Source organism: Dromiciops gliroides, chromosome 3, assembly GCF_019393635.1.
Source record: "Dromiciops gliroides isolate mDroGli1 chromosome 3, mDroGli1.pri, whole genome shotgun sequence".
Taxonomy (NCBI): domain Eukaryota; kingdom Metazoa; phylum Chordata; class Mammalia; order Microbiotheria; family Microbiotheriidae; genus Dromiciops; species Dromiciops gliroides.
The window spans coordinates 282,415,174-282,431,005 of record NC_057863.1 but is presented as its reverse complement, the minus strand read 5'-3'; the positions used below and the strand labels follow the sequence as shown (position 1 = coordinate 282,431,005).

General features: G+C 37.4%; 1 protein-coding gene across 1 annotated transcript in view; it reads left to right on the top strand.

Annotated features, from left to right (window-relative positions):
• The window catches only part of LANCL3 (LanC like 3), a 105,002-nt gene that overhangs the window by 76,255 nt on the left and 12,915 nt on the right, over nucleotides 1-15,832 (top strand). Inside the window, exon 4 of the mRNA XM_043991162.1 lies at nucleotides 10,910-11,117. Within this exon, the coding sequence (XP_043847097.1) occupies nucleotides 10,910-11,117 (208 nt within the window). The remainder of the gene's footprint in view (nucleotides 1-10,909; nucleotides 11,118-15,832) is intronic.

Sequence of the window (15,832 nt, the reverse complement as noted above, 5' to 3'; positions counted from 1 at the left end):
GATTTTAGTTTTTAGGTGTTCTCTCTCCAGTACTCCAAAAGCAAAAGCAATTGAGAATTCGTTACACTATTCAGATCAAGAATAATTATGGCAGTTAGGAACACTGCATGTAGGTGATACAGAGGATAGAGTGATAGGGCTGGAGTCAGGAAGACCTGAGTTCAAATCCAGTTTCAGACACTTATTAACTATATGACATTGGGCAAGTCCCTTAAAAAAAAAATCCCTGTTTGCCTCAGTTTCTCCATCTGTAAAATGAGGATAATAATAATGCTATCTCCCAGGGTTGAAGTGAGGATCAAATGAGATAGTATTTGAAAAGTTCTTAGCACAGTGCTGGCACATAATAAGTGCTATAGGAATGTTAGCTATTATTATTATTATTAGCTATTATTAATTTCTCACCTTGCCATTCTCACCTTATTACTAGGAGTTGTTGCATCCTTAGAGGGATAACCACCATCAAAGTTGAGATACTCCTTCCCTTTAGAACTCAGGGAAAGGGGAAACAAAAGGAAACTGTAGCCTGTGATTTACTTCTAGCTATTGGAGTCCGATTTATCTTTCTTCTTTGTGAATTAATTGCCTGACTCACCCCACCCCCCTCCATTTTATTATTTGTTAGTATCTCTATGTGAGGAAACTCAAGGAAATTGTTTCAGTCCCTCAAACCAGTTTTTCTAGTTACTAATTTCAGTGGGAAAAACTTAAACGGGGAGATATTTAAGTATGGGCTAATGTGAGATTTGGGAATTATGCATGGTTTTAATTTTTAAGGGCTTTCTCCTTAGTCCTTCATAAGCATAGGCAATTGAGAATTGGTTTTGTTCTTCAGTTTTGCCTTGACTTGTCTGATTTTGTAAGCTCTTTACTTATTAACCTTTGAATTCACTCTTTCTTGGAGGTTTATATTTTAAGAGCTGATTGAGGGGCAGCTAGATGGCGCAGTGGTTAAAGCGCTGGCCCTGGATTCAGGAGTACCTGAGTTCAAATCCAGCCTCAGACACTTAACACTTACTAACTATGTGACCCTGGGCAAGTCATTGCCTCACAAAAAAAAAAAAAAGCTGATTGAACCATATGCCTATAGGCAAAGTTGCACAGAATCATTCTAGATGCTCTATCTTATATTTACATTCTTACAAAGAAAGGGACTTCAGAACAGCCTTATTCACTTGCTCCAAAGCTATGGTATTGCTTTTGTTTAAATACGTTATTCTATAACTTCTTGATCTGTTCTTATTGATGAGGAACAGTTGACCATTTTGGTTGATGTTCTGGGTTAAACGTCACTTGGGCCAGGCCCCTGGTAGTTTGAGGTTCAATGTTGGAATGAAATGAGATATTTGTTGGTTATTTAACAGTTAACAAAAAGAGATTTGCTTAGCCAGAGCAGAAGGATAATTAACAAGGGTATGAAGGACACCTTGAATTAATTCAGCTGAGGGAAATTACCTTCTTTCAGTTATCCATTGTGATCCACCAACCAAGCATCACAACGGCCCAGACTTCCTTGTACTGGTTCATGACCAGTTAACCAGGAAGTGAGGTCAACAGCCTTGTACCTTTAGTTCACTGAGCCAAAGAACACTCAAGGATAGTCTCAATATTTTTTAAATTTAATTTTTAATTTATGGAATAAAACATATATTTTCATATCATAGTACAATTAAAAAGATGATTGTACTTGAAACTGCAAATTTGTTATGCACAACTTGCTATTCCTTTCAAATCATGTAAATTTCTTTTTTCCCCCTTCCTACTCCTGCCCCAGAGATGGCTACCAATAGACCCAAATAGTTAGATATGTAAAATTATTATACTCAATACTTTTAAAAGAACAATTACCAAATAAATCTTCAAATATCAAAACCACAAAAAAAATAAAACAAAAACAATTAGTCTAATTTACATGGGGGAGGGTTTAGGATATTGTATATTCCTCTTACCACAGATGGTATCCCTTTAGATAATTAAAGACTGGATATATGCCAGTGTATGTAGAATACGAATTCCTATTTCCCTTACCCCTCCTAATAGGCCTCATATTCCATATATAAAGTCACAAAATTTCAGCACCCTTTTTGCCAATTAGGTTTAACCAAAGTTAATAAATCAGTGAAGTTAAATGACTTGCGAAAGTTAACACAACTAATTAGTGGGAAAGGTAGAATTAGAATTCAGGATTCTTGTGAATCCATTTCAGTGTTTTCACATTATAACACTTAAATCATTTTCATTAATTACCACTGGCCTCTCTTCAATTTTTCCATATCTCAATATTTCAGCAAACCTTCTGTTATCTCATTGGTGTGGGTACTTCCTACACTAGTGAAGATAGCAATCCAACCATGCCTTCTCATTTGGTACAGTTCTTGCCCATTTGTTCTCATAATTGCTCTGGAGAGGTCTACCCAGCATGGTGGACTTTAAACATTTTTCGTGGATATCAGTATAACAACAAAACCTGAACTATTGACCTGTTACCCCTTGCTCTCACTATTTCATCGACCTACTCTTTTTTTGCCCCTAATTGTTCTTGATTTTTAAAATTTAGTTCTTCATATTCATTTTATTTGATGAAGCTCCTAACTAAAAAAACTTTAATGGATCTGTAATTGCATTGATATAGGTGCTCCCTCCAGTGATGCTGTTAAGAACCCATCTCTGCTCCTCAATCTGTGCAAATGTTGCCCTTATTTATTCCATAAACTCTTCTTAGTGGATTCATACAATATGCTAACAGCTTTCCTCTAGGTCTTTAAACATTCCATAAGCACCAGTGCATCATGAGGATTATCCTATCACCCCTTGTTCTTACTATATGATGAGCCCACATCTTTTCTCAAGAAGATATTTCCTGGATTGTATCTTTTATGCTACTTTTCATGCATATGCCCTTTTTTAATCATAAAAGTGTTTTATTATTTGCTAGTTACATGTAGAGATAGTTTTCAACATTTGTTTTTATAAGATTTATATTTCCAAATTTTTCTCCCTCCCTCCCTTTCCTCCCCCCTCCCCAAGACAGCAAGCAATCTGATATAGGTTATATATGTATAATCACATTAAATATATTTCTGCATTAGTCATATCGTGAAAGAATAATCAGAACAAAAGGGAAAAACCTCAAAAAAGAAAAAAAAGAAAAAAGTAGAAACAGTATGGTTCAGTCTGCATCCAGATTCCACAGTTCTTTTTTTCTGGATGTGGTTTTCCATGATTTTCCATCATGAGTCCTTTGGAATTATCTTGGATCATTGTATTTCTGAGAACAGTTAAGTCTATCACAGTTGATCATAACATAATGATGTTGATACTATGTGCAGTGTTCTTTTGGTTCTTCTCATTTCACTCAGCATCAGTTCAAGTAAATCTAGGTTTTTCTGAAATCCCCCTGCTTATTGTTTCTTACAGCACAATTGCATACATCCATTATTGCTAATATGCTGTGGACTAGTTATGTATGCCTACCAAACATTTCTCAATTGCCTTTTTATTAATGATCACTTTGGAGTTTTTGCTGCATTGTGATTTTTTTTTTTGTGGGGCAGTGAGGGTTAAGTGACTTGCCCAGGGTCACACAACTAGTAAGTGTCGAGTGTCCAAGGCCGGATTTGAACTCAGGTCCTCCTGAATCCAGGGCCAGTGCTTTATCCACTGCTCCACCTAGCTGCCCCCTGCATTGTGATTCATAACCAAATAATATCACTGGAAGAAATGCTGGCGTTAAAAATAGATATTTTTTAATGTCAGAGAACAGTTCGGTGAAGAGCAATTTCCCAAATGCAATCCAGACTTCCACTTTCTTGGTAGAAAGAACTACCAGGGCTTATGCTCCCCTAGCATAAGAACAATTTGGCACCTGAAAGTCACTACCACACCCTGCTGTGGTAGGACCTTTGTGGAGGAAACTGAGCCTAAATGCCTCACAAGTTAATAAATGTCCTGAAAATCATTTTCCTCTATGTCGGGCAATCGACATAGTTGTTCATTTGGGGAGCATCATTCTTTCTAATATTGACTCCATTGGCACCTATCCCTGTAACCCCTCTACAATCATATTATTATACAGTCTGGTGTTTCCCAAACTATTATAAATATAGATCATATTAATTTTAAAATTATATTTGTAGAACTAATAAATGTTGTTCTGAGGGGATCTGGAATACTCTCAGGATGAAGAGGGCAATTAAGGAATTAGGAAAAGAAAAATTAAACCTGTTTTTTATATCCAAACTTGTAATATAAAGCTCTTTTAAAATAATGTATAATTTCAGAAATAATACTTGGTAGAGGAAATATCAGGAACATGGAAAATTTCTTATTAAAAACACATATCCAGGGTAGCTAGGTGGCGCAGTGGATAGAGCACTGGCCCTGGAGTCAGGAGGACCTGAGTTCAAATCTGGCCTCAGACACTTAACATTTACTAGCTGTGTGACCCTAGGCAAGTCACTTAACCCCAATTGCCTCACACACACACACAAAAACCAAAAAAACCCCACAACTCCCCACACACACACACATCAATTTAGATCATAGAATTCAGAGGGGAACATATCATAAAATCATGAAATCTCTGAATTAGAAGAGACCTGTAAGGTAATTTTATGCTTATCCAAATCCAATGCTTATCCAAACAGGAACCCCATGTACTAAGAATTCATCCTTCAGCTTCTGCTTGAAAGTATGCAGTGAGTGACCTCCCTTTCTCTCTTGGGGCAGTGCATTCCATTTTTTTAGACCTCTAATGTTAGGAAGCCCTTCCTTATATTGAACAAATCAGCCTCTTGGCAACTTCTGCCTGTCGCTCTTAGTTCTTCTCTTTGTGGCCAAGAAGGAGTAACATAACTTGCACATGATAACCCTTCAAATACTTGAAAACAATTGTCATATGCCCTCTAAGTCCACTCTTCTCCAGATATGACACAGTTTTCTCACTATTCTATTTACTATCTTCTGGACTAGCTTGTGAGTAGCCTTTCTAAAAATGTGCCCCCCCCAGAAACCAATGGTCCAGATGTGGTCTGACCAGAGGAGAGTAAAACTGGACTGTTACCTCTCCTTTTTTTGTGTACCATGTTTCTACTAATGAGTCAATTAATCAATTAATATTTATTAAGCATTTACTATGGGCCATGTACTGTGCTAAGTGGTGGGGATACAAAAGTGGTGATATTAATGCAGCCTAATATTAAGGTAGTTATATATCATTATAATTGATACTCATAACCATAACCCTTAGTAAGAGCTAAACTGAAGAAAACTTAAATTGTGTTCCATGTGATTTTTAGTGTAGTTTATACTAGTACCTTGAAAGTTGGTCATGATAAATATCACAGCTCTCAGTTACCCAGAATATACAATTAAACTGAATAATTCAATTTTCAACCATTCTGAATAGATCACTATAGTTGTCATAAACTTCTATTAAAGAGTCAAATAAACTGTGTTCTAGTCCTGACTGTGCAAATGATACTTATACTGAGGAAACAGATATATAAACCTTTTATATGAATCTACATAATTGGGTACTAAGGCTTGTTTTCCTTAGAAGAGACTTTTGATACCCAGAATTATGATTGAGTAAAAAAGCATGTAAGGAGTCGAGGCGATATAAGCTTTTTAGTCCATATTCATTAGGTGGGGGACCTTTCTAAGATTCACTGTAGTGATGACTTCGATTGCCCACATTACTCTTAGATATCCTTGATAAGCAATAATAATTTCTAACCACCCCAGGTTTTAGCAATATAACACATTCATTTTTTAGGTGTGGAAACTGGATCCCGGAAAGGTCACCCAAGGGGTAACCTGCTTTAAGACGAGGTCCTCTGGATCCAGTTTCAGAGTTTGTACCACATCATGCTACACAAAACATCAGATTTTGCAAAAATGTAGCCTGGGAAACATTGTTATAAACATTTCTTTTTCTTTCTAAGTTCTTGCTGTTCAGTATCTTTAGTAAAATTACACGTGCTACAGCTTAGACTCATTGCATTTATCCACTGAACTATAAAAACCAGGCCTTTTCAGAAAATAAGTGAGAAACAAAAATATAATGTTCATAGTTTCATAATTTATGTTTGGTCTGTTGTTACTCGAGAAGGGTCTGAGAGAATTGCTCCTGACAGCTGAGGAACCATCCATTTCTGTCAGAAGTTGGTAGAGTGAACCTTCGATTGATGATACTAATAGAGAGTTCAGTGGATAGTCCCAAACCAGGAATTCATTCTGCATTTGTCTCTTGAATATATATTTTTGGGAATAGTTTTTAAAGCAGAATTTATTTTCTGATTGTGTTTTGTTTAGCTGGTATTAAAGTTTCTTTAGCTCCCCTGAACTAATAGGAAATGAAGGTGATGGTACATCCCAGAATCATATTGAATTGGCAGCAAGTTTGAGATGAAAATTATAATCTCGACAAGTTTAAGATTAAACATTTTCCTCTAGTAATCCAGATAGATTTATGTACTAGTTTCATTTTGACCCTCTTTCAACCACCTCTCCATATGATGACCATAATAATGTTTCTTAAGTGAATCAGAGGAAATTTACCTCACTAAGCACTGTAATGTCTCATTTAAAAGAAATTTATTTGTGATGCTTTTTATACCATATAAGAATTTCCTAATATACCCTCTCTCCAACTGAACCCTCACAAAAATAGTTAAGAAAAACTGACTGACAAAATGACTGTATTTGACAATGATGTGACATTACAACTCAGTCATCCTCTTCTCTGGAACCAGAACTGGTTATTGTAATTAATCTGAGTTAAGTTGCGTTTTCATGTTGTCTTCATTTAAATTTTTATAGTTGTGTGTGATTTTCCTGGTTCTGCTTACTTTACTCTGTACCAGTTTATACCATTACACGTCTCTCCAAATTCCCCTTATTTGGCATTTCTTATATCTCCTGCCTTACAAAAATGGCTGGTATGGAATAGTTGTAGTCCCCCCACCCCACGTTCCCAAGCCTTTTTCCATAGCCACCCCCAACCAAACCTTCCAATCTAATCCAGTCAACTAATCCAATATTAAGTGCCAAATATGTGCCAGTTAATAAAAAGAAATACGGTCCTTGCCCTGGAAGGTTCTCGTAACACAAAGGGAGAAACAACACACAAAAGGAGGCAGGAAAGTTGGAGAGGGGACAGGACACCAAGGATACCCTGAACAGTGACATCTTATTCTGTGGAGTTGAAACCAGGCAGGGCCACAAAGACAAAGTGTAATGGGCTGAGTCCAGTTTCTGCCCTCTATAAAGGAAGGCATTGGTAGGAGTACTCTACCCTCCAGCCCTCCAATCAGAGGAGAGAGGAGGCTGAGGGAGGTGGTGTCAATCAAGGCTCGAGTCAGCAGCAAGTTGTTGAGTTTAAAGTGACAAGCTTATCCTGGGAGGGACATCTTGTTCCATGGAGTTAAAATCAGGCAGGGCAGCAGATGCAAAGTGGAATGAACAGAGTCCAGTTTCTGTCCTCTATAAAGGAAGGCATTGGGAGGAGTTTGGTACTCTGCCTTCCCCCCCCCCCACACCTCAGCTTCCATGTCAGACGCTGGTTACTCTACAACAGTAGTCCAGTTTATGAAACTCCTGAGAAATGTTTTCCTTCTTTGCAGAATCCCAGACAAATGCAGCATTGAAAGCAAGAATTATTTTAGAGCCTTTAATCCCAATGGCTACCCTCCAGAGCCTTTCCCTTTCTTCCCCTCCACACTCCTTTCCACCTTTTTCCTCTTTTACCTGGGAAGCTTTATCTCCCCATTATTATGTTATCCTCTTCCGGCCTTTTACTCCTTGGCCTGTTTCTAAGCCACAGAGGGGAGGAAGTGCAGTGAAAAATCAGTGTACAAATTTATAGCACAACAGGTGGGTGCACCCAGGACTATATTTAACCAACTGTGGGAGTTCCCTTCCTACTGACTAATTTCACTCCTGTGCACAAAGCTCGGGTTGGAAGCCTTTTGTAGTCCAAAGTTCTGCCAGACAAATTAGATAAGGACACTTCCTTTTTCTGGGTCCTGGGCACTGTGCCTGTCTTGTCACAGCATTCTGTCCTGTGCATATCATTAAGTATGCTGATGTAGGACTTGAAAAACTCTCCTTTCTCCTTCTAGGACACTACAGTCAGTGTATTCTCTTCTAAGATATGATGCTAAGAGATAAAGTGACCACAAAACCAGACTTAATGTTTTCTTATTGTTCAAGGGAGGATCTAAGATCAGGGCCTCCCTAGTTGTCAACATTAAATTTACTACGTTTATCAAACGTGGAAAATATCTTCTCATTTTTTTCTTTTTATATCAGCATCTATACATAATACTTCCCCTGGTTTCATTTAATTTATTTTTGGGAAATATGATGAAACCACAATTTTGAATTTCTAAAATAATGAAAGCATAGCTACTTTATTAAGTCCTATTACTGCATTCATTCTTGTGCAAAAGAGAATTTTGCACTCATATTATATCAAAATCCAGATTTCACCAAAGGTGTTTTTAAACTAATAATTAAAATCAATATGTAAAGTTTGTGTAATTCCCCACCCCAGTTCCAATGGGTCCAGCATGTTCTAATGAATTAAAAACAGGGGTAGAAGGAGGAACCTAAAAGGGTGTGTAATCCAGAAAGAAGAAATTAGAGATCATCTTTAGAATGAAAGTAGATCCTAGGAGTGTTTCTAAAGGCCGAGGGATTAAGCCAATTTCAAGATCAGCATACCACAAAAAAGAGGAATCATTACTGTCAAGATAGCCTCATAAACTTCCTTCCTCAAAACGGTTTATGGCAGGGATATGATAACCATGTCTGCTCTCACTCTCCTGGGATTGTAGGCTGATGTGTCAGCTGTGGCACCACACTGGGACCAAAGTCTATTTTAAATTGAGGTTCTATAAAGTTACTAAATTTGGCATACTCTTTGACCTTTGCATACCACTACTAGGCCCTCACAAGAAATCAAATAATGATGAAAAGTCTCTATATGTACAAAAGTTTGTCTTTCTTTCTTTCTTTTCTTTTTTTTTTTTTTGGTGGGGCAATGAGGGTTAAGTGACTTGCCCAGGGTCACACAGCTAGTAAGTGTCAAGTGTCTGAGGCCAGATTTGAACTCAGGTCCTCCTGACTCCAGGGCTGGTGCTCTATCCACTATGCCACCTAGCTGCCCCTTACAAAAGTATTTATTATAGCTGTTTTTATGGTGGCAAAAAATTAAGGGAGTGCCCCGAATTTGGGGAATGGCTGACAAATTATGGGATATGAATGGAAAGGGATATTATTGTGACATAAGAAATTATGAAAAGGTTTCGGAGAAACCTAGGAAGACTTATATGAAGACAGAGTAAAGTTACCAGAAGCAGGAGAATAATTCATACAGTAAGAAAAACATTTTAAAGGGAAACAACTCTGAAAGACTCAAAAACTCTGGTCAATGCAATAACCAACCACAGAGGCCTATCATGTACCCCAGCTTAAAAACACCTAAGTTAAAATATTTCAAAGTTAGCCTTTGGGATAGAATTATAAAATGAATTGTAATTCATGATTGTCTAATTTTCCTTCCCTTATGTATACATACATTCATATATAAAAATCTGTAAAACCGTATGGTAATCTCATGATTATATACTAATATGCTCTTGCCAGTGTATTTCCCACTATCGATTGTCAATGTCTGATTTTTCCCCTTCTGTTTTAGGGTACATTTTATACTAAAAACTTTGAAGAATAGAGATAGATTTTTAAAAATTAGTGGATAGATGGCTGTAATTTAAATATTTATACCAGGATAATTAGATTTTAGAATTGTAAGGGTCTTTAGAGATCATCTAATTCAACCCAAGGAGGAGAGAGTCAAATTAGTTTTGTTGTGGTAGGAGTTTAAAGAGCATAGGGTCAACATGACTAATATGGAAATACATTTTGTAAGATGTCATAGGTATAATAGGTATTTTATTTCTTGCCTTCTCAATAGAGAAATGAAGATGGGGGAGAGAATGTTGAACTGAAAATAATCTGTTAAAAAATAGCATGGAAGCACTGACCCTGGATTCAGGAGGACCTGAGTTCAAATCTAGCCTCAGACACTTGACACTTACTAGCTTTGTGACCCTGGGAAAGGCACTTAACCCTCATTGCCCCACCTTCCGCCAAATAGCATGAGATATAGGGTCAGAAGGCCTGTGTTCAAATCCCAGCCCTGCAACTTCCTTACCAAGTGTCCAAGTCCTCTCTCTGGATTTCATTTTCTTTATCATTAAAATAAGGTAGCTAAACTGAATGATCTCTTAGGTCTGTTCTGACTCTAAATTCTGTAACCTTTAGTTTAGAAGCTTGAGAACTGTATGAGTCCCTGCCACTTGTTATCTTGGTCTGTCTCTTGTCTTGCTTTTGCACTTGCTATTTTACTGATTGAATGGAGCTATATTGACAAAATCAATGTCTTCTCCCTGAAACAATGCAGTAAGAACACGGGAGGAGGGAGAGCAGAAGCAGTTCTATAGCTGCATGGCTCATACTTGTAAAGGGGCTATTGTCATGCTGGTTTTTAGTGGTTCTCCTGATTTTAATTTAGCCAATGTTGTATAATAGTAGTATTTAAACATTGTGCATTTTGACATTCTGTGAGAGAACAGTTAAGCTGTGCAAACATTGGTCACAGCAAATATTCAGATTTGCCACAATTTAGCTTGTGTCCATAGGAAGGGTCAGCCCATTTATAAATTAAGGGCATTATCCTAATCTAATTATTTCCAATCCTACATCCCCCAAAATACCCAAGTACAATTGTAACAGTTGGAAATAAATCTCACAGGGGAGAAGATAGATCTCGTTTATAAATGAAAAGAATGCCCTATGGGTTGAATGTCAGGTGCCAATTTGATTGTCTTTGATATTTTTACAGGAATTGCCTACCTATTTGCCAAAGCATACCTGGTTTCCAAGAAACCTCAGTATCTGGACACTTGTATCCGGTGTGGGGAGCTCACATGGCGAAAGGGCCTGCTGAAGAAAGGACCTGGCATCTGCCATGGTGTGGCTGGCAGTGCCTATGTATTTCTCCTGTTATATAGGCTGACTGGAAACTCCAAATATATCTACAGAGCGCAAAGGTCAGCAGTGTCTCCAAAAAATTACACCTCCCCCTCTCTCTCCCTTTCTCTCTCTCTCTCTCTCTCTCTCTCTCTCTCTCTCTCTCTCTCTCTCTCTGTCTCTCTCTCTGTCTCTCTCTCTCTGTCTCTCTCTCTGTCTTTCTGTCTCTCTGTCTCTCTCTCCCTCTCTCCGTCTCTCTGTCTCTGTCTCTGTCTCTCTCTCATCCCATTGTAGAAATACAAGGCTTTCCAGCTTTAAGAAACAAAAAGGGAATTAGTGATGCTGGTGCCCACATCCCCTCAGATTCTGAATTGTCTGATTGGTTTGTTTGCATCACTCCTCCACTCTCCACCCGAATGAGCAAAGATGATAATCATTCTGTCCGATCTGACATTGAGAGGTAGAAGTGACATATAGAATAAAAGGGTTGGACCAACAAGCCATGTGGTGCTACATTCTCTCTTATGAATGGACTTGGGGAAAAGGTTGTTTTTTCTCTCAAAAGTTTAGGAACGTACCCCCAAACTTGCCATTATAAATGTTTAAAGGCCTATGAATTTGTCAAATGCCTATCCCTGTTATCTGTCCTGGGAAAGAGTCCAAATGTTCATTGTTCTTGCTCTAAAATCATCCTTGCAGACATGCTCTGATCTACTTGGTGAGGAGCAGAATTGGGAATTCAGCAAAGTAATCCAAACTTTAGTATCTAGACCTCGAATTCTACTCACTAAACCTCACTACTCCTCTCTTTGTGTAGACTCTGGATCCTTTGATCCTAGAAGCTAACTAAAAGAGGTCCCTTCTTTACCCACAGGACAACATTCCAAGTAATATAGTTTTGTCTCGTTTGTATATTTTTCCCTTATTACTGATCATGATCATCAGATAATAAGTGTGAAAACACCTCATCTATCCAGTTCCAACATTTGGTGATATTTATAATATAACCAAGAACTAGAAAATAAGCAGGAAAAAGCATGTGAGCCTCCAAGATAGAGATCCCAAAGTCCATGTCCTAAAGCACATGTACTTTTCTCAAAAGAAAACCTCAAATCCTCACTCTGAGGTAGGTAGGTGGTACAGTGGATAGATTGCTTGGCCCTGGAGTCAAGAAGACAAGTTCAAATTGAGCCTCAGTCATTTTACTAGCTGTGTGACTTTAGGCAATCCATTTAACCTCTTTTTATCACAGTTTTTTGTTTTTTAGTGAGGCAGTTGGGGTTAAGTGACTTGCCCAGGGTCACACAACTACTAAGTGTTATGTGTCTGAGACCAGATTTGAACTCAGGTCTTCCTAACTCCAGGCCTGGCACTCTATCCACTGCACTGCTTAGTTGCCCTAAAAAAACCCATATATACACATATATTACATATTTATAATATATGTGACTGATATATCAATACATTAAAATAAAAGAGGAACTGTATTTTAATGTGGTTTAGGTCACACTTGGGAGTGTTGTGGGCCCCTGTGACCACATGTTTAATACTTCTAATCTAGAAAATTCAACTCCTCAGAATTATGTCGTCCTCCCCTCCCCCATACCCCAGAGAATGTCAGATAACCAAAATTTTACTGCACTAGGCATCCCTGGGGTTTATAGCATTTGTTTGGTGGGAACCTTTCATTTAGATTGCAAAATTAGCTCCATCTCATACTCATTTAACACTTAATATCTGTGAAGATGCTGTCAGGAGAGCTTCTCATCACAGCAGTCGGATTTTGCCCTTTGGGTCCATACTAACGGCTGCCCTGTGGTTCCTATTTCTTGTTGGTCAATCCCATGTTGTCTTTACTGCAACAGCAGGCAACAAACAGGAATGAATTAAAGTGACAAGGCCCCTTCTTATCTAAAGGTCACACAGACAGGAAGAAACTTCAAAAAAGACCTTATACCCAGAGGTAGAGTGTGGAGAAGGAATGTGCCATTGTAAGGAAGTGGAAAAGAAATAAATAGAGAGAAGGAATTTGTTGGGTTTTTAAAAAAAAAAACTTATATAATGGTGCCTTGGATTCTTATAATTAGTAGAAGCAATTAGATAAAGAATGATATTTGAGGATGAGTGTTTAAGAAACCAAAGTAAAGCAGATATTGCAATGGGCAATGTTTGTTAGTGAGAAGCTGAAAGGTCAAAGGTGAGTGATCTGTGAACTATCTCTCTCTCTCTCTCTCTCTCTCTCTCTCTCTCTCTCTCTCTCTCTCTCCTGTTTTAATGACACAGTTCCAAGTCTAGCTCAGTTTCTTCTCAAGGTTTTCCTAATCTGCATTCAAGGTTCCTTCCCCTCTCCCCAGCTTCAACCAATGACAGAAAGCCTTCCCTACCACAGAAGTACAGATAACTTTCCTAGATGCTAATGAAAAAAAAATTCATCCCCTCTTCATTTATTAATCCTATCAGCTGTCCGTCTACTCAAATGCCTTATTGGTACACAAGGGTACAAGTTGCTATTTGTTCATTTTCTCTCTATGCCAATTTCCCTGGTTTTTGGAAGCATAATTTTGAAAAAAGAAGTTTTTACCATATACACAGTGACTACAATGACAAATACACACATACACACACACACACACACACACACACACACACAAATAACAATGCCATGTGATTACACTGAACACACCTAACCCTCCAAAATTTGAAAAATGCAACTGAGGTGGAGACCTATGGAAGTGGAATGTTGCATGTATTTTCAGATAGTCATGCATGGGCTGTTTTGCAGGGCTGCTTTTTTTTCCCTCTTACTAAACCTTTGTTACAAGGGATGTCTCACTGGATAGGGCACAGGCAAGGGATATATTTTGAAAAAAAATGGATAAAGAAAACAAAATGTACTAATAAAAATAACTAAAATTTAAAAAGAAGAAAAGAGCAGACCATTAAAAATGTTTTATACTACTTTCCCCCACATCACAATTGTTTCTTAAGAAAAAGCCAAAAAAAAAAAAATGAAAAAAAAGTCTCCCAACTTCAGATTAAGCTTCCCTCTAACAACCAACCAAGAATACATATACCATACAGTGATTGAATCTGATAATGTTTACAACGCCCTATCTTTTTTTTTTTTTTTTGCTCAGGGCAATGGGGGTTAAGTGACTTGCCCAGGGTCACACAGCTAGTAAGTGTCAAGTATCTGAGGCCAGATTTGAACTCAGGTCCTCCTGAATCCAGGGCCGGTGCTTTATCCACTGTGCCACCTAGCCGCCCCTATAATCTTAATAGTTTCCCTTCTTGAAGTGAGAAGGGAAGTTTGTTTCATTATTTGTTCTCTGAATCAGAGCCATAACTTGTAGCTATTTTTTTTAAACAGTGAGTAATTTAACTGATATCTTGTATTTACTTTTTAGACATGTTTTATTGATAACTTTTTTTTTTGTTTTATGCTAACTATTGTTCTTACCTTCTCTCCTAAAGAGCCATCCCTTCCTTATAATAAGGAATTTTTAAAAATAAAAAGGAAGGAAAAAACATTCAGGAGAACTAATTTTAAAATTGAACAATTTTGATTTGATATGTGGTGCTTCATACTCAGTGACCCTTGCCTCAGCAAGGAATCAGGGGAAGGTGTCTTCTCACATCTTTTCTTTGGGGCCGACTGGGGTCTTAGTAATTTTGTGAAATTCAGGTTTTGGTTTTTGTTTTTAGTTTTTCCTTCATTTACATCACTATAGCCATTGTGTTGTTTTCTTGGTTCTACTTACTTTACTCAATATCAGTCCACTTAAGTCTTTTCAGGCTTCTCTGCATTCATCATATTCATTGTTTCCTACGGCATGTTTTGTCATATTCATGTGTTTTTTATTCTCACCAAAATACCAAAATTTCTGTCTCATGCTACAGTTACCCAAGATTCAAAATCCTTTTACTTTGTATCGTATGCCATGAGAACAATGGCATTAAGTGGCACACCCTCCTTTTTCTTTTTCCATTCTTTAATAGAGAAAATAGCATAAGAATCAGTCATAGTGATGATTCATTTCCAATCTCACTCCTTCAACTTAGCAGTTGTATCTTAATATTTCTCAGTATCTTTGAATTCTGTTTCTCTGGGACCCCTGAAGGAGTTGTGTGATAGTAGTTAAGGCCATGTTGATTGAGTTGTAGTGGTTGGAATGAAGAGTTTGTTTTGTGTCTGGTAGTGAATTAAATGTGTGTTTTAGACATTGTTCCTGCTTTCATTCCAATTTGACTCTGTAAAGACTTGCTCCAGTCTGTTCACCCATTGAGCAGCCAAATTGGGAATGCAGTAAAGTAACTCAAATTTTAGTGTCCTTGTCCCAAATTCTACCACACCACCCCTCTTTCTTCTCCGGAATTGAGTTCTAGATTCTTTTATCCTACAAGCTAAAAAGAGGTCTTTTCCTTACCATGGCACAGCATATAATAATATGACTTTGTCTCATTTGTTTACTTTCCCCTTATTCTCAATCATTAATTGCTATCATCAGTTAATAAGTAGTATATATAAGTAACAAGTAACAGTTAATAAATACCTATAACATAGACAAGAAAAGAATAAATCTCCCCTACATACATACATGAATACAGTTAAATATACTCACTTGCATATATGTAATCTCTCTTACTAAATTGTATTATATATGTGTATATATATATATATATATATACACATATATATACAGTTATAATATAATTGTTTGTTGTTTAGTTATTTTCAGTTGTGTTTGAGTCTTCCGAACCCCATTTGCGGTTTTCTTGGCAAAAATGCTGGAGT